At 40.5% G+C, this 19,418-nt stretch overlaps 1 protein-coding gene across 1 annotated transcript in view; it reads left to right on the top strand.

Moving 5' to 3' along the window:
- The window catches only part of LOC307269320 (adhesion G protein-coupled receptor L3), a gene marked incomplete at its 3' end in the record, with an annotated part of 164,878 nt that overhangs the window by 115,651 nt on the left and 29,809 nt on the right, over positions 1 to 19,418 (top strand). The window contains exons 10-14 of the mRNA XM_080052261.1: positions 711 to 833; positions 2,314 to 2,519; positions 5,696 to 5,872; positions 16,550 to 16,759; positions 18,751 to 18,971. Coding sequence (XP_079908387.1) covers positions 711 to 833; positions 2,314 to 2,519; positions 5,696 to 5,872; positions 16,550 to 16,759; positions 18,751 to 18,971 — 937 coding nt within the window. The remainder of the gene's footprint in view (positions 1 to 710; positions 834 to 2,313; positions 2,520 to 5,695; positions 5,873 to 16,549; positions 16,760 to 18,750; positions 18,972 to 19,418) is intronic.

Genomic DNA, 19,418 nt, shown 5'->3' with positions numbered 1-19,418 from the left:
TTGGTTGTAGTGCTATCCAATTGCGTGCAGTGGCATTTGAAATGCACGAGTAGGAGCCGCCCCTTGAGTTGGGAATTACTATTGATTGTGGTATTCTGATTATCGTTCAAGATATCAGGGTCTGGAATTCCAGGCTATATGTCTACTACATCCGCCCGAGATTTTTAGTGTCGAAAACAGCATCCTATTTGGGCGAGTCCGACCCACAATCGCACCGGAAGTGATGTCACATCGACGGAGCCTCCATAAGAAAACAACCAGGGATGCGACGGATAGTAAAGCAAGAGGCAAGATCAAGGCGCAATGTTATGATGAAATAAATAAGTAAAAAGAGTGTCCCAAATGTAGCATACTGCACCGTAACTAGATTATTTTTATGGTCAGATGTAGTATGTAGAAAAGAAAAAAGAAAGAGTATTCGATTTGGAACGCAGGGTAAGAGAAGGGCACACACACACACACACACCATCAAAACACATGGCCATACGTTACAAATGAACAAATCCTTCTGTATTATTAACCTCCAGCATGGTGCTAAGAATGATTATGGAAAATGTAGTTTATGTTAGTGCTTTAGATGCACTAGGTTTTCAACAGTTCCTGGACAATATTTTCTGTCACATTTTTCTTTTTCTATATTAGCGTGTGTATATCACCAAAGGCAATTATTCATAACTAAAAAATGCCATCTGTGTTTTATTTGTATTCAGAGCTGGAGGTGGCGAGGATGAGTACGGAGGGGAACTTGCCGGACCTGAAGTTCCCACAAACCGGCGGACAGGGCAACTCCATCCACCTCTCTGCCAACACGCTAAGGCAGCACGGGAGAAATGGTGGGTAGTAAAAAAAATAAATAAAAAAAATCTCCCTTCATCTGTCCTTTCCCATTGTTGCCTTTTGAAGTGTAATCATGCCTCCCCGTTGGTGTATTATTCAGGCTTGTGTTTAAAAAAAAAACTATTTAACACACAAAAAAGGAACTTTGCGATTATAAAAAAATTGTTATTATATTGAAAAAAAGTTATCTGGCAACTGTTATTAATCAAAACATAATTTAGGATTGGGTCTTGTTTGTTATTATATTACAGAATGACTTTCAATTATCCCCTCAAGTCCTTTTTCTTTTATTCGGCTCTATATAAAGCAAAGGGAATCGGTGTGTGGACCCTGGCTGCAGAATTAGCTACACTCCTTCAAGCACTTACGGATAAAACTGTAAATGAGGCAGTTAGACCACAATACACATAAGCCATCTTTGAGCAATGCAGACCCATTTTTTTTCAACTTTATTATCAGCGCATGCAAATTTTGAATGGACTTTCAAGCTGTGCATAGTCCAGCCGTGCCCAGGCCCATCATTATAGTGCGTTCAGTGGCAAGATATTCCCCCCCCCCCAGTCATCCGCCTGCTATATAGCGCCCAAATTGTTTTCTTTTCATCTGAGTGAGTGATCTCTGTAACGGCAGGAGGGGAACTTTCTTTCATATCAGGGGCTTGCAAAGTGAATCCGCAGGAGGAGGAAAAAGAATATAAAATTATTACAGAGAAAAATGCTTGTCGAATACTGAATAAGAATACTTGTTGCACACATTTTTGAATGTAGGAAATAGTCCACCTTTTTTCCCTCTTCCTGTTGCACCGATTTGGCAAACCTTGACATTAATCTCTGTTGTCAACAGTTTTACTATAATCAAATCCTGAATGTGTGCTAACAAAGCTTCAACTGCTATTTCCATAATCATTTTTGTTGCTATCATTTCCCTAGAGTTGCATGAGTAGTAGTATTTATAATTCACAAAATTGCGCATTGCGCTCAGCTACTTTCCTTTCATAGTTTAAGCTGTGGTTCCGTAGTAAAAGAATCATCCTCCCTACGGCAAACAATGGTATTTTAAGCAATTTAAAGCTATAGTGAGTAACTTTTTTCATATAAATGAATGTCTTATATACATACATACATACATACATACATACATACATACATACATACATACATACATACATACATACATACATACATACATACATACATACATACATACATACATACATACATACAATACATATTTTGGATGGACGCTAGCAGAAAGACAGAATTCTAACTGCGAGCTAGACCTTTTTGTCCACATCTGTGCCTGACTTTACTAAGGTCTTTGTGGCTTGAATGGAAGTGAACCAGGCTCCAAAATCGTTACACATGGCGGCTGTTACATGCAGCAGCAGCAGCATATTACTATCCTTGTAGCCATGCGGTGTATGTCTTTGTCAGAAGAAGACACTTCAACACTTTTCCAAACCAATCATCTTTGCAGGCGAGATTCGGATAGCGTTTGTCCTGTACAAACACATCGGGGGCTACCTCTCCACGGAGAACGCCAGCATGAAGCTGGGCAGCCAAGCCATGGCAACCAATTACTCTCTCATCGTCAACTCACCGGTGATCACTGCAGCCATCAACAAGGACTCTAACAAAGTCTATCTGTCTGACCCTGTCATCTTCACCATCAGACACCTACAGGTAATGTCCTCCTGTCTTCTTACTTTTGTCTACGTTGAGATGTGTTTTGTTTGATTGTTGCCTCGATGTGGCTGACTCATTTAATGCATTTAAAGGTAGGGATGGCAATTCTGGAGAAGGTTTGTTGTCAAAACATACGTCACGACCAAACGTTATGCGATTGGTTGGCAGATCCAGAGTGGCACTGGGCAGATCCAATAGGTTTAAACTTAAACAGACACCCGCCTTCAAGTGAGTTTACGTTTGTCAATTGCGCGATTCCATACCTTCTGTACAAAGTAAATGAAGTACGATGGTCTGGTAGGACCAGGCTACCTCCAACCCTGAAGTACAACAGAAATATACCAATCCCAACAGAGACAATGAAGTTAATATGCAGGACATTGTATCCAAAGAAAAATGTGGACAATTTGAATCATGGAGAGCACAAATTGGAGTTGCTACTAGGGAACAAACACTGGCCTGATCTCTTGAAAAAGCATCAGTCACGTTGAGCCTCACTGGAGGCTGCTTAGTCATTGTCAGGAGTTGTCTCCTTCTTGACTACATTATTTTCTGCTCACTCTTGCTTTCGTCAAAGTGCCCCTGTTTTGTCTACACACGGTGCCCTAGGCGATTATCAGGGATGTTTGAGCAACCATGCAATTGCAGGGGAACCCGAAGGAAGCAAGAACGGCAGGAAAGAAAGAAAGACATATACTACAGCGTAGAGGGAATTGAAAGGAATATAGCTCACGGATGTCAAAAAATTCAATGAATGGAAAATGTCAGGGGGCAATGTCAGTGCAGTTATGTCTGTGACTCACCTGCCTTAAGTGTAATTTGTGACTGTGGATTCAGTCATTGTTTTACTGTTGGTCTAATGCTAGGGTACTGCTGCTTTGCTACCCTTTTCCTTTTACTCAGATCAAGTCATTCCAATAAAACAGTGCCCTTTTGGAAAAGTGTGTTCTCTGCACCGTTGCTTCCCTCGCTCATAACATTAGAGTGCACCACCAGACAGGGGCGTATAGCACAAAACAATGGGCCCCATAAGTATTCTTTGTGGGCCCTATTTCTTCCTTGACCAATGTCGAATATGTTTGACTTGTGTAATTGTTCATATGAGCCTGTATAGTTCATTAGGGTAGTTACTAAGTAATAAAAAAAAGTAATAATAGTCAGTTATATGGTTAAGTCAACCCTCCTTCCTTAACATATTGTAGCCTGCAATAACGTCACTAAGGTTTTCACTGTACCCTCCTGCATCACTCAGCTCCATCTGTTTAGACACGCTTGGTTGGACCATACCGTTTTCAACCGCATTTTGGAAGAGCTGAGAGGGGACACAGAGAGCCTTCACTTTAAAAAAAAAAGTATTAAAAAATCAAGCGCTTCCCATTCTTTGGTAAACTTGTTAACCAATCAGATAATGCTAATGAACTGCTCTGTGCTTCTCAAACACGATTAGTGGCTGCAGGAGCAGAACATTTCCCTATTTATTTCTGTTGGGCTCATTTGACATGTTTATCCGTGGCACAGTGGCACTGTACACCACTGTGGTTTAAATGTAGTTGATTAAAGGTGGAGTCAGCTAGCCGCTAGCCTGGCACCGCCCGCCTACCGTCTTCCGCTCAATTTTCATTTCCCTTCAGTAGTTTATGCTCTGTAAGCTGGTATGTTGCTAGGCTATAGTGGGGGCCTTTGTTTACACATTAATGGTTTTACATACCAGTTTACAGAGCCTAGGCTGTGTATTAACACAATTTTTTTTTTCGGAGGACCCACAAAAAGTGATTTTGACAACAAGCATTCTCCGGAATCGCTGACCCCGCCTTTTAATATTTGGCTTTTAAAGAACCCAAGATACATGTTGATGGTTGGCTAAGAATTGTAATGGCAATTGCAATGGATGTAATTACACTGAATGTGAATGTGCAGCCAAGCGAAAATATTGATATGCTGTGCTTCTAGAGAGTGTTAGCTCTGTTAATGTCCACTCTGCTGCTATACCGAGCAGTGGGTCCTATTCTTTCTACAGTCATGCCCCCCCCCCACCCCCACCCCCCTCTATCTATCCAGGTTGAGGGTTTTGGATCACTAGTCTTCTGGGAATGATGATTATGTGTCCTCCGGTTATTGTTTTGCTTCCTTGCCTCTCCACGTAATGGGACCAATTAAAGCCATTAATGTGACTGAGGTCATCCTATCTCCTTTAATGTGGAATTTCTTTTTTTTTGGAATGTGTGAAGGGTAAAACTCAATCAGCGGCAAATTTCCATTCACAGAGGATGAACCTTATTAGAGTGATTAACCCTACAGCAAGTGTAAAACTGTAGAAAAAAAAAGAATCCCACACCTCCTTGTGTGATTTTTTTTTTATAGTACGGCAAGCACGATATGTTTAACCTTGGAAGCTAATCAAGTCACAGGAAAGGATGGTGAAGTGTGCTGTCCAGGTTTTACAAGAATGTATTGTAAATTGGGCTCAAGAGGGAAAAGGCAGGGGGTCTATTAATCAGCAGTGTTGTTTTTTTTCTCTCTCTGTTGTGCTTGTATGTCAGCCATCCTCAGTGTCATCAGGATTACTTTTATTAAATGGCGAGCGATATAGCAAGGAGGCGTAGCTCATTGTTAGCGCCACCAGACAGTGCTGGTGCCCATTAAGCAGTGGGGGTGGTGAAAGCTAAGGAGGGAGGTCAAAAAAACACAATGACAAACAGGCATGGGGCCACTCAATGTGCTGTGACTGCAAAACCACCTGTTATGCACTTAGAAATGGATGCCGATTGCAGTGGGAGGAAAAATTGCCTGTTAACTCTATACCAGTTCATTGAAATAATCCCTGCCCTTGTTCCCCCAGAGTCCAAAAGTGCCCTTAATAAAAAAATATTAATACAAATAATATATCATTTTTAAAGGTGCTCCAAGGACCTTTCAGTTTGTGTTCATTCTTGCACCCCCTTTGGCCAAAGGCGGTAGTGTTTTTTACTAATACAGCTGTTATACCTGGGTGAGCGTACCCATGACAAAGGCATTAAGAAAAAGCTACATAAAAATAGCATCATTTGCACTGATTTTGCTGTAACATGTCATGTATGATCATCAGAGGAAAAATGAGACCGTTTCAGAAATATTTAAAAGTTCCTCGTAGCAGCCTTTAATTATGTCAAATATAATGTGTTCTTGTGTTGCAGCACTCTGAGGAGAACTTCAACCCCAACTGTTCATTCTGGAGCTACTCCAAGAGAACCATGACGGGCTTCTGGTCCACCCAGGACTGCCGCCTGCTAGGCACAAACAGGACCCACACCACATGCTCCTGTACACATCTCACCAATTTCGCTGTCCTCATGGCCCATGTGGATGTCAAGGTAGGGCCTTTTAATGTGAAATGTACCAAATGCACTTAAAAACTGACATGACTTTTATACATGGTGGTTTTTAAAACAGTGAAAATCCATTCCAAGATGATTTGCTTGACAATAAAATGAAGGCATCAAGCATTGTAAAGCAGAAGGCGTCCCTTGCATTGCCTGTTTGTCGATATAAACTTTATACATTCATTTGCTTTTTGGCCTCGGTGGGTTAAGTAGACATTCTGACATTCACAGCACTCTGTAGACTTTTTTAAATTGTTTAGACATTTATAGTCTTAAGCAATTTCCCTGTCGGTTTAAAGTGTGTGTTGATTGCAGCCATCTTGAATGTTCAATGTGTGTGAAGTAGTCACACACTAATGATTTTCTTCAGTGTGTAGTGTGTTGTGTGTGCAATTAATGAGCAAAACAGTAGGGGAGAACGGGGTAAGTAGGCACACTTTTTACTCTAGTGAGAATTGCTCATCACCTAAACATCTTTCAATAGTCATTCCTATATTAAATTGAAGCTAAAGGTGTTGGCTTGAAATGTGTACCCCTCACTTTTTCTATCTTATTGTAATAAAGAAGAAATTAATCATCAAAGACACCCTTACACATTGTGACAACCAACCCCATCAAGGGGTCGGTTGTCAAACACTATGGGGTTGTTTGTCACAATGTTATCTTAATGGGAATAATCTTAAAAAGAAGGCAAGCAAGTAGAACTAAATTTGAAAGTTTAATTGCATTGTCAAGTTGACAAATAGGCCTACATAACTTAATGTAGCCTTGGCAGCTGGTCTAGTTTGGGATGCACTGGGTTGTTTTGATTTTGTTGCCCTTTTTTCTTTTGCATGCTAGCTGCCTTTTCCTGCTCTATTCTTTCCTTCTCTGGGGTGTCAGTGAGGATACAGCTTGACAATTTCTTTCGTTATTGGGTTCCTTTTTTGGCTGCAGCCTTGAGATAACATGTGACAACCAAACCCCCAAAAAATGTGACGACCAACCCCAACTTGAATTTCTTGCTAGCATCAAGGCCAACAACCATCTGACAACTAATTAGCTTGCTAACCACAATCTAAACTATAGTTTACCCTTCACACTTTGTATGGGTAACAAGTGTTTTGTTATAAACCCATTGTGTAAAAGCCTAGAAGAAAAATACTGAGGAGCAAAATATTTTCAATTTGACATGAAAAACACAAACAGTCGTCTCACCTCAAATTCAGCAGTTTAACTCCAAGGAAGACTATGTAGGTGACCTATGATCCCAATTCTGGATATTTACATATCAAAATTTCACAGACAGCGCCTTCTGGTTCTGAGATATAACGATTGTGACAACCAACCCGTGTGACAAATTACCCCGTTCTCCCCTACAATGTTACTTAAAAAAGGGAAAACAAATCACATTGTTTTTGATATCAATGTCTTGTTTTGGTCTTCAAACCTTTTTGAAACTCCATAACATGGCATCATCAGATCCCTGTCTAGGTTTATGATAAGCAAAGAGTAATGTACCAAACCTTTACTGTAGACAGTCATTTACCTTAGTATTACATATCTAATGCCTGATAACATTGTTTAGCTGTAGTTGACTTGTTAAAAGCCAACATTTCTACCAAATTCCAATACATTTTATGTCATTAAGAGCATTTCCATTAAGTTATGTAGAGATGAAGATTTAAGAAAAATTCAGACTGGTCTCTTCATTTTTTCCGGAGCTGTATATTTAGAAAGAGATAGAATGATTCAGACCCGGAGCACTGCTATTGTATGGAAGCCGAGTGTGGCAGTTCATTTTTTTTAGCTCCTTTTACTGTGGAAAATTAGATAACAAATGGCTATTTCCTCTTATTACTAAACAATTCTAAACGCTTGTATTTGAGATCACAAGTTAATTCTCTTGACGACCAAAGCGTTCTCAAGACAATCGGGATAATCAACATGTATTCACAAAAAAAGGTTGTTGTCTCTTTTGTTAATTAGCTAGCAATCTTTAGGCAATATTTTTTCTCTTTTCTCTCTCAAAATAACAGGTTAGATTCAGATTCAGTCTTTATTGTCATTGTGCAAACAGTACAACGAAATTAGGGTGGTGCTCACCACCCACAGTGCAAATTAGCATACATACATACACAGACAACAATAGGCAACAATAATTTAATAACTATGCTAAATAAAAATCTGAGTGTCTGTTTAAGAAAAAATAATTATAAATAGAGGATTTCTTATGTCCAGTAGGGGACGGGGGGAGGGGGGTGGGGGTTCAGGCATTTAATAGGCGAATAGCCCAGGGGTAAAAGGTGTTCCGTAGCCTGTTTGTTCGGCTCCCAAGGGACCTGTATCTCCTACCGGAAGGGAGGAGATGGAAATGGCTGTGGCCGGGGTGGGATGGGTCAGCCATGATGCTCCTTGCCCTATTTAGTCCACGGGAGGTTGCAATGTTAACAATATAATTAACACAACATAATAGCATAAGAAAGTTCCGTTCCAAGCTTCCATACTATTGAACCTATAACCTTACATCTTGATTTATTTTAGTCGTAGCCATTTCCTTTCTGCTTATTTTATTCATGCAAAATGTCTTTATTTATTTATGTAAAGACATTAAGGGAGGACAAAAAACATTTACATTGCATCCCCACATGTCAGGGTTCTTTCTAGTGCATTGGGGGTGTTTTGCCTAATGGGGGGATCCAGAGTAACAGTAAGTGTGATATGCAGTGCTAGCGAACAGTTAAAGTGTAAATACATAAGTGCCCCAATAACTCATATAGCATTTTCTTGCAGTATTCGTCTTTATTCTTGAAATGTTTCGACATAATGAAAAAAAAAATCCTTATCTGATTTGTTTCTCTCCAGTGGCCCTAAAACTCTTCTGTACTTTAGTATGTAGTGTAGGAACAAGAAAAGGTATGTGATTTGGAACGCAGAGATAGCGTTTGTCAGCGAGCTAGCATGGCTTTTGGGCCGACTGAGCTCTCTTTGGGCCAGAGCCTAGCCTGGAATAGAGAGGGACTTTGGGAAGAATGGGAGCCTTCACACCATGAAAGCAAAGCAGCAAACCAAAGAAAAAGGAAGCAGTAAAAAGGAGCGCTTTCAGCCAGGCCTGAACCCCTAACATTTTTGGAAAGGCTGGATCACTTGTGGCAATTTTGCATTCACCGGAGAAAAGTGGACAGTAGTTACACCCCCGGTTCTGAGTGATAGCCTCTTTTTATTTAAATTTTTTACCCCTTCCCTTATTTTTTATCTTTTCATGTTATTAAAGGCAACTTGTTGGAAGGTGCCACCAAATGGAGGATACGGAGGCTCTTTATTTGACAAACTGTCACTGTGTTGTGTCTGAGATCACAGTGAATGGAGAGCAAAGTGTGTGTGTGTGTGTGTGTGTGTGTGTGTGTGTGTGTGTGTGTGTGTGTGTGTGTGTGTGTGTGTGTGTGTGTGTGTGTGTGTGTGTGTGTGTGTGTGTGTGTGTGTGTGTGTGTGTGTGTGTGTGTGTGTGTGTGTGTGTGTGTGTGTGTGTGTGTGTGTGTGTGTGTGTCTGCCCGCAAGATAGAGGCAGGGGGCGAAAGAAAAAAAACATCACAAATCGAAGCGACTATGTCTTTTTGTATCCATGGAAACAGAGCATACTGCTGCTGATCTCTGCATTGTTATTACTCATTACCCTCAGAGCAACAGATTATATTTCTAAGCTTGTTTATTTCTCAGTGGCATCTCGGAGAAAAAATAAATAAATAAGTAGATAGGCATGCTGTAATTGCAATTTTCTTTTTGGAGGACGGAGGCTGGCATACAGTATCACCATCATCTTTCATCTCGTTGTTTTTCTGGCCTCTGCATCGCTCTGCACACTAGTTTGGAATAATGATAGTTTTATGTTCCGAAATCTTTATGTTGGGCTTTAATAAGCTAGCCGTCCGCTACGTCGTGTTTCGAAGCATGTGTTTAGTATTTTTAGCATCCCGAGTTATGATTGCTTTCAAAGTGCCAGCATACTTCACGCAAAGTTTAGATATGGAAACATTTTCTCTACTTTGTCCATGTGACATTTTGAAGGCTGTCATTATGCCCCATGTTCAAGGTGCTTTCAGACTTCATGCAATTTTAAATGGTTTGATGAGCACAATTCAAATGTGTTTTGTTTGTTTTTAGATTTAGGAAAAAAAGGATCAAGTAGAAAAAATTCTATCCGGAAAGGTTGCAGACTTTGATTTGGATGTGATGCATTGTCCTTATGGCAATAACAATCGTTATCGTAATCGTTTGTAAATGCCTCATCATCACGATTGTGATTGCAAGGTGAAAAATTTGCCCTCACATTCGAAAAGGAATCCTTAAAGTGGAACATACTGTATCTGATATTATGAGACACTCAGCAGTTACAAAACCCCAGACTGTGTCTCATCGGGATTCATTACGTTTGAAGTTAATTAGCTTCCTAAGAATAATTGCTCTAATACACATACTGCATATGTTTGAACACTGTTGGACATTTCGCCCGAGCGAGTATACCCGGAGATGTTTAGAGCCTTTTGTGGTTCCTAATGCAATGACCTTAACAAAGTTACCCAATGTGGAATATTTTTTTAATAAGTTGCACGCTCCCACACACTCATTGATATCCTATTTCCAAACTAAAGGCCCTACTTTTCCCTCTCTTAATACCTGTGGGTTGTAGATCAGGTAACCGCTCTGGAAAGACAATGACTGACAATGACTGATACTGCAATCCTAGCTGAGATGTGCCGTTGGCCCCATAAACAAATTAAAACTGTATTTGCAGATGCCAGCTGCATGCGAGAGATTATATGCTTATTTTTTGTCAATTTTTGTATAATGATTGCAAACATGTTTTAGGATCAAGTGAGGTGTAATAGAGATGTCATACAGGGAGAAGCCACGCCCCCTCATTACCAATCTAACATAGCACTAACTCCATGTGTGTTAAGCCACACCCCCAGATTCCCCTGATACTAACCGGCAGTTAGATTCAAACCGGCCGATATATTCTCGGCCAATCAGAGCAGACTGGACTTAAAGAGACGGGCAATATGGAGTGTTTCAGACAAAGGCTGAACAGAGGCGTTTCAGCAATGGCACTGTGATAAATATAGAGGGTTTTTTGGACACTACACCATGAAAACAGTTTCTAGTAAAAAACCCAAACACGAATTTGAACCTGAAATTAAGCGTAGTATGTTGCCATTTAAAAAGTGTTCGCAATCAATTTACTCAATGTTCACTATATTGAAATGCAGGAATTTTCCTTGAAGAAAGCCAGTGGAACTTGACATGGAAAAAATGGGCTAAAGCGCAAACCCCAGCTCCAGATATATAGAGCCTGCTCTGCTTCCACCTACATGCCATTATTTACGTAGTGGATGTGTGTGCTGAGATATGCCCTGGGGAGGCATTGAGCTACTGGTAAGTGGCACTATTCCCCAAACAGACCAGTAAGTATAAATCAATGGCACATCTCACTGGATGATGGAGTGGGGGGGATCTTTGGGTAACATTCATCAATGTCCTTATAGAACATCCCCACACTGGCACCACCATCAGACGGCAACTATGATGAGAAAGGACAGTCCAAGGTTATTTGGTTGTGTATTTTATGATGCGACACATAGGCACTGAGCAGTATATATACACACAGCGCGAGAGAGAGAGACGGCTCAAAATAAATCTATTTATATGGTATAAGGGCACGGACAGGGAGAAGACAGAGGCCATAGCAACCGAAAGCTGCACTTTACGTTACTGTAGCTTAGAAGCACAGGGGGGACATTCGGTGCATGTGCTGAATGTCAACTCCCCTGCCATCCAAGCCCGGAGTCTCTCTCCCCCCAGACCCCTGTTTAAATGTGACAAATTTACTAGGAGCTCCCTGATTCATATGCCCTCCCTTGCAAACTGTTCCTCATCCCAGTGCACATCATAAATCCTTGGTCATACCGTAGGTGAACTTGTCACATGACTCCCCGCAGTGGGGCCACCATAGCCCCCTTAGCGCAAACTGTCTGCCCTGCCCCGACCGTATTTCAAATGAGTCAAAAGCCCGGCTCCGGAGGCATATATAGGGAGATTTATGCATTTTAATTGGATTGGCTTCATGCTCCCCCCCCCCTGCTCAGAGTTGTTCTTTGAGGTATAAATGGGTTGAGGTTCTGTTCTTTTCTCCCCTTCCTGGAGTACTTTCTTTTTTTTACGCATTTCATAGAACTAGTTCAGGAGATTTTGGGGATTTGGATGTTATGGTAGTTAAGGCAAAACACTGCAGGTGATTAGGGCCCTGTTTTAAACTTATAGATATCATCATGAAACTTTGCCAGTTGTAACTGACACCTTTGGAAATATCTAACTAAATATTCATACATTTGCATTTCTTGAATAACCAAAGATCTAGATGTTGAATAAAGCCAGAGTTAATAAAAAATAACTAGTCCAAAGTTTTTACAGAGGAGATTTTGGATATAGTTTTTATTCATTGTATACTCTAAATAAATAACAATCCTATGTAAAGGTCTTAAAAAATATAATCAGACAGTAACATATGAACAAATGCATACATTTAGAATGGTGCTAAGAATGATGGAAAGATATGCAATCTTTAGTTAATGTAAGTGCTTTAGAAGTTGACAATTGTGGTTCAGCGTATCGAAATAAACCACTATTGAGATAATGCCCGTTAAAGATGATTGTATAGGAGAAACAGACAAGGTTTAGTCAAATAAACATGTACATTTTGGACCTTGTGTTCTTACTAGTATGAACAAAGACATGTTAGACAAACATTTCAAAACTGACCAGTGTTTGCAAAAACGATGTGTTTTGCCTGCAGGGTCTCGCCTTCAGTGTGTATGATTTGATGTCAGTACGGGATGCCAAGAAACATTTTCTTTGTGCCATGTGTGAGCAGATCAGCGCTAAAGCTAATTTCCTCGGGCATCCGTCTGGAATGGAAAATATGTGTGTTTTAAGAAATTACGGGAAACATTTTGAAGAGAAAGGTTGGAAGACAAATTGAATGTACACACGTTTGCCTCGTGTGTCTAAGCAACAGGGATGCTAAGTATATACCTTTTACAATATGTTCACTTCTCTGACACACCCAAAGTTACATAGTGCACCTTTTTAATATAGTACTTGAGTGAATGTTCTTAGTTACAAGCAAACTTTCCAGCAGAGACATTGTTGCTGGTGACGTCTGGGCCATTGTCCAGCTCCTAGAACAAAGAAATCATTCCACAGTAAATCCATCACCGAGGTGTAGATACACTCAGTGCCCCCCCCCCCCCCCCCTCTCTCTCTCTCTGTGGTTCTATAGCTCTGTCTCCCCTGTTGCCTTCTCTTTCCCTCTCTCCATTCTGCTATTGAAGGTGAGATTGTGATAGATAGAGCCGGCAGCCGCTGCCACGGCTCGCTAGCCCTTAGAGACCTAAGGGTCCCCTTTACAACGCGTGGCAGCCAGTACCACCCACCACAACAATATCTCTGTAATGCACTGGACTGTAAACAGACTTATGTGCCCCCATGCGCCGCACTCACACCTACAGTACAGAGTACTGGTGCACAAACATCCACATCTGTCGCCACCCACTGTGTAGACGCCACTGTGAAGTCAGGGGGGCCTTACTTTTCACACACACACACACACACACACACACACACACACACACACACACACACACACACACACACACACACAGACGTCTGCTCTATACAACACCCTGCCATCCCCATGCCTGCACCACCAACACCCCACCCAACGTATACACAACGCCTCATCAGGCAAGAGAATCAAACGAGCGCTCTCCCCAGACTGGAGGAGATGGCGCGGGTGTTATTGTACCACAGCCCCTTAACGATCAGCATCTGTTCCCCTCTCTCTGCTAGCGTTAGCCGGGCTGACACTAAAGCAGGCTTTCGTGCAATACTTCTTCTTCTTCTTCCCCCAAGTTTCTTTATACTCTATGAGGGGGAAGACTAGTCGTGAATGTTGATGGTCTCTCTCTCTCTCTCTCTCTCTCTCTCTCTCTCTCTCTCTCTCTCTCTCTCTGCCCCCACGGAAAATACTGCTGACTGTACTGTTGTTGATATAAAGAGAGGAGCTAGTTTGAGAGACATATTATTATTCTAGAGTATGCTTTTACAGAGATATTCCTCGTCATATTTTCTTGGGTTTGCTGGGGATGGAGACTGCCTTTGACATCAAACAGCCGAGCTTTACTCTATGGGCCAGATCCATTAAGAATGGATTGCGCGTGATAACGGCTCCATGATTTAGAGAGAGAGAGAGAGAGAGAGATTGCGCCATGATAATACATGGTTGACAACTGCAGTGGATTGTGGCAATGAGCGCTGGTCTCTGTGAATGAGGTTGTATTTGCAATGGGGGGCAGTTTTGCACTGATTTTTTTCAATATTCCGTAATATACATGCATGGAAATGGGACAGGCGCAAACCCAGAACGCTGTCTGCCTGGAAGTACAGTTTGAGTACAGTTTGCTTGAATTTCCCCCTTCTGCATATGCTTTGTGAATTTGGACGTTATCCTTTTCTCTCATTTGCACAGGTTTAACTGCCACAAAACCAGTGCAATCCTTTAGTGGGTCCAGCCCTGTCTGTCAGGTAGATAGACAGGGTCAGTGCTTGATGTTCACACAGTTGGCTTAGCTCTCACCTTTTCTGTCTGCCTTGTCAGTGCTAATCTACTGCCGGCCTTTAAGCATTTTGTGATGTTATTTTGTGTTCAAATAATGCCAGTTTGGTCTTAATTAGCGTTCAGAGGCAGTAGTCACGGCAGAACTCAACTGTCTCGCCCAGGTAGTTTTTTTTTCAGTCCCAGCGGGGATGACAATGCCAATCGTCAGGAGTGTTGGCAGATTTCTTTAAAGTTGTCCCCCCTCCCCTCCTCCTCCATTTTCCCACTTTCATTTCTTTCCTTCCGTTTTTGTTTTAAATCAATGCCCCGCAGGCGGAAAAACAAGACAATGCCTTTGGGAAATTAGGGAAGTCTCAGAAGCTGACCAAAGTGCTTGGATGCAGTGATTATGTTTAGTTAACAAATCAAGATGTCACTCTCTGATGCCTCCCTCATGTTTTACATACAGAAGATGCTTGTTTTAAAGCATGTGTCTTGATTTGGCATCTTGTCTTGGCAAAAATGTTGTTGATGATGTTGTCCCCCACACTGGTAGCATGATACAAAATTGTCAGTTGGCAGTGCAGTTCCTGATATGTGTCCAAGTGTCCCTGGGCAAAGAGACACTGAACCCTCCTGATAGTTAGCTTGCACCCTGCATGGTACTCATTGCTATCGGTGTATGAATGTGTGCTCCAGTTGTAAGTCGCTTTGGACACCACACATTAAATGTACATTTGACCATTTGCTTTTGTGATGTTTGTTTGAACAATGTTATATGTGAAAACAATGGTAACTGACTTTGTATTATCATATGTGCCCCCATAGCTTGGATCTCAACAATTTAACCATTACATTTAGCATTTATATCTATTACTTTGGACGACTAATACGATTTATTTGTTACTTTAAGTTATTATTACTAGTTATTACGCATTCTTAATTAAGTGCCCCTTCTAACTAGGCCCAACATGTTCACCCATGGCAGGTTATTGGCAGGACTTTACTTGATTGTAATGTCTTTGAGGCCTTGGAAGACGTTCATTCTGCTCTTTTAGGGTTTGTTGCATTTTTCCCACTTCCTTCCAAGTATCCCTATGTGCACTTGGCTTTTAATGGGACCATGTAAATTCCCTTTCATGAGTGTGGTTGAAACACTGTTGATCCCTATCCCTCCCTTTAAAGCCACGGATTCATTTTCAGCTAAAGGCTTTTTAGTGCCCAAATTTGGCTGTGGTGTCAAATAACTATTTGAAAAAAATTATGAAAAAAAAACAAAATAAATATCTAAAGCATCTGTGGAAGTTATTTGCCATGTTCTGCTTTGATTGCATTCATGTTGTGATGGCCCTAGACACCTGTGGCCCCACGGACTGTTCACTCTGTTACACTTTGTTGCCCGAACAAAATGAAACAATAGGGGGGCATTTTAGATGGATTCATGCTGACTAATCTGTGATTCATATCTGCCCACCTGTGGCTTGCTGTGTAATGGTCTACACAGGGATGAGGGAAAGCTCTTTGGTCCAAACATCTAATAATTATGTAAATAAAAGCCTCAGGGAATGGTGTTGGGACAGAAAAGTGAATTTAATGAAAATGTTGAAATTTTTCGCATGAATTAGTTTTTTTTTTATATATATATATATATATATATATATCATCAATCATGGAACTTTACACTTGATTACTCACATAAAACAATTATTTTTCAGAAATGTTTGAATAATTATATACATTTGACAATATCTAACTAATAGATCTGTATCAAAACAGGAGTTGTATTCTGATGCAAAGATACAAAGGTTCATTCAATAAACACCTAAATGTACACTTTTGACCTTTTTAATACTGTTTTGAAAGAAGTAAGGAAAGCAAACACAGAAAAAAAATCTCTAAACCTACCAGAGTTTGAAGAAACGTGTTTTTTGTTACTGCAGTGTCTCGCTTTAAGAAACATATTTTCAGCGACGTTTTATGTTTATGTCAACCAACAATGGGACTTGACATTGTCGGCCATTTTCTCTCTGTTACAGAACACGGACCCTGTGCACGACATGCTGTTGGATGTGATCACATGGGTGGGCATCCTGCTGTCACTGGTCTGCCTGCTGGTCAGCCTCTTCACCTTCTGCTTCTTCCGCGGCCTCCAGAGTGACCGCAACACCATCCACAAGAACCTCTGCATCTGCCTCTTCATAGCAGAGTCACTCTTCCTAGTGGGGATCAATCGGGGTGACCAGCCGGTAAGACCTAAAGTATTTTTATTTTTATTTTATTTTATTTTATTTTATTTTATTTTATTTTATTTTATTTTATTTTATTTTATTTTATTTTATTTTATTTTATTTTATTTTATTTTATTTTATTTTATTTTATTTTATTTTATTTTATTTTATTTTATTTTATTTTTACTGTTGCTCCTATGTAAAGCGCTTTGAGTGCGACAAAAGCGCTATATAAATGAAATATTTTTTTATTATTATTACTACTACGGGATCTCTACGGGCGCTATTTGATAGTCGAATGATCTATTGATAATTTAAAGATGCACTATGTAAATGTTCATAAATGAATAAAGAAGCTTTGCTTACTGGATAATGTGATCCCTGGAACACTGTTTGAAGTTAGAAAGCCACCGTAAAAAGTTACTGTTTCACTATACTGTTGTAGTTTACAGCAAACATATTTCAGTCTGACTTTTGGTTACAGGTTGTCTCAAAAAATGTTTTATTGTATTTATTAGGATATTATTATTCAATACTAAGAATTTCATGTAGAGTTAGAATGTTTTGTAAGCTTATCCCCTGAAACTGCGTAGTGCACCTTTTAAATGGTTAGAAGACCAATCAGATTCAGAATTGTAAATTAAAATAATCTGCTTTTAAATTGACCTTGATACTTGTTATTGGTCTTTTTTAAATCATTGTAGCTATTTTATTGTATATCGTTTACATGATATTATCTCATATTGCTTACCTGCAGTTCACAACTATGCCATACAGTGCAGGTGGATTATGAGTTATAGAAAGCCCTGTGCTATTAAAAACACTTCACAACTGTCCCAACCAAAGCTCACAGGCCATAGTATCCACAAAGCTACTTCCCTATGAAGTTAAAGATAATGCTTTGGCCTACACCTTTTTCCCGTCCATAACATTTTATAGGTGTGTGATTCACAGACTCACTCTCTTAAGGTCACTCTCCTTGACAATTAAAGTCCACTCAACCTTTCAGTTATTTAATTGAATCCAAAATACGCTAGTTATGTTCAACTGTGCTGATAATTACTCCAATGCATGTAAGTACTGCATCTTAATATTGTTAGAAAGTAGTGTGTGTGTGTGAGCATGTGCAATACATGCAAATGACTGGCTGCCTGCCTTGGTCTATTCTTGCCTCTGTCAGCGCTGGGGAAGTGTTGAACTGTGTACTCGCACCTGGCCGTGGCATAAAACATTCAAGTGGGTTCCAAATGGCTCTCAAACCATTGACTTCTTTCACATCTCTCTCTTTCATCCATGCCAGCCACCGCAAAACTGACCACATGGGCTCAGTCAGTGGCTGCAGTCACTTCATCTGCCAGTATAACGACAGGCAAACGTCCAATCCGTTTTTTTTAGCCAATCAAAGCTTAAGCAATGCTAATTGTTGGGAAGACAAAAGACAAGCACAGGTCAGGAAAAGGGGGGCCGGCTCAGTCATAGTCATTTGGGTGACACACTTTATGCCAGTTCTTACATTCCCAACAAAGCCAGACATTTAATCCTTTAGAAAAAATCAATCAGCCTAATGCCATCGAAGTGATTTGATTCAAAATCTGTTTTCAACTGTTAATACTCTAATTTTCCCCTTCTATTCCACTCCCTTCTTTTTTATTCTCTTTTTTCTGTGAAACAATACAATGAACCACAAAGAGACAGAGACTACAAGACAAACACGGACACTGTGTAAAATATAAAAAAAATATTCAAATAAAATAAAATGTGCAGTAGCAGTTATCACGAAATGAAATATCACCTGTGCTTATTCAATACATTTTTCAAATTCATACCCCTTTACTCTGAGTTTTTTCTCAGCCGAGCTAATAGGCAGGGTGTCATACTGTACGCGTACGGAATGTAAAGCCCATTGAGGCAAATGTCTATTTGTGATATTGGGTTATACAAATAAAACTGTTTTGATTCTGTTCCACTCCCTTCTCTCTATATCTCTGCCACTATAAACCCCTCTGCAGATTGCATGTGCCGTCTTTGCCGCCCTGCTGCATTTCTTCTTCTTGGCTGCGTTCACCTGGATGTTCCTGGAGGGCGTGCAGCTGTACATCATGCTGGTGGAGGTGTTTGAGAGCGAGCACTCGCGGCGCCGCTACTTCTACCTGGTGGGCTACGGGGTGCCAGCACTGATAGTGGCCGTCTCCGCCGCGGTGGACTATCGCAGCTACGGCACGGACCGAGTGTGAGTAGAGCTACAATATGTTGTGTATACGTGTGTGTGTGTGTGTGTGTGTGTGTGTGTGTGTGTGTGTGTGTGTGTGTGTGTGTGTGTGTGTGTGTGTGTGTGTGTGTGTGTGTGTGTGTGTGTGTGTGTGTGTGTGTGTGTGTGTGTGTGTGTGTGTATGTATGTATGTATGTATGTATGTATGTATGTATGTGTGTATGTATTTGTTTGTTTGTTTGTTTGTTTGTTTGTTTCAGGACAATGCACATTAATGAACATGTACAGCTGCAGTAAACATAAAAATGCCAGATTGTAGCCCGGGGGATCATTTCCATCTGTAGTCCATTAGGCAGGTTGATGTTACAATAAAAATGACAAAGATAGGTAACACTTTATAATAACTATCCGTTGTAACTCGTTAATAGATCATTAGTAAACTCTTAATTAAGGATTATTAATGATTTG

This window comes from Ammodytes marinus (genome assembly GCF_949987685.1).
Source record: "Ammodytes marinus genome assembly, chromosome: 23".
Lineage (NCBI taxonomy): Eukaryota > Metazoa > Chordata > Actinopteri > Uranoscopiformes > Ammodytidae > Ammodytes > Ammodytes marinus.
Note: the sequence above shows the minus strand (reverse complement) of the source record. Positions and strands in the feature narration are given on the sequence as shown.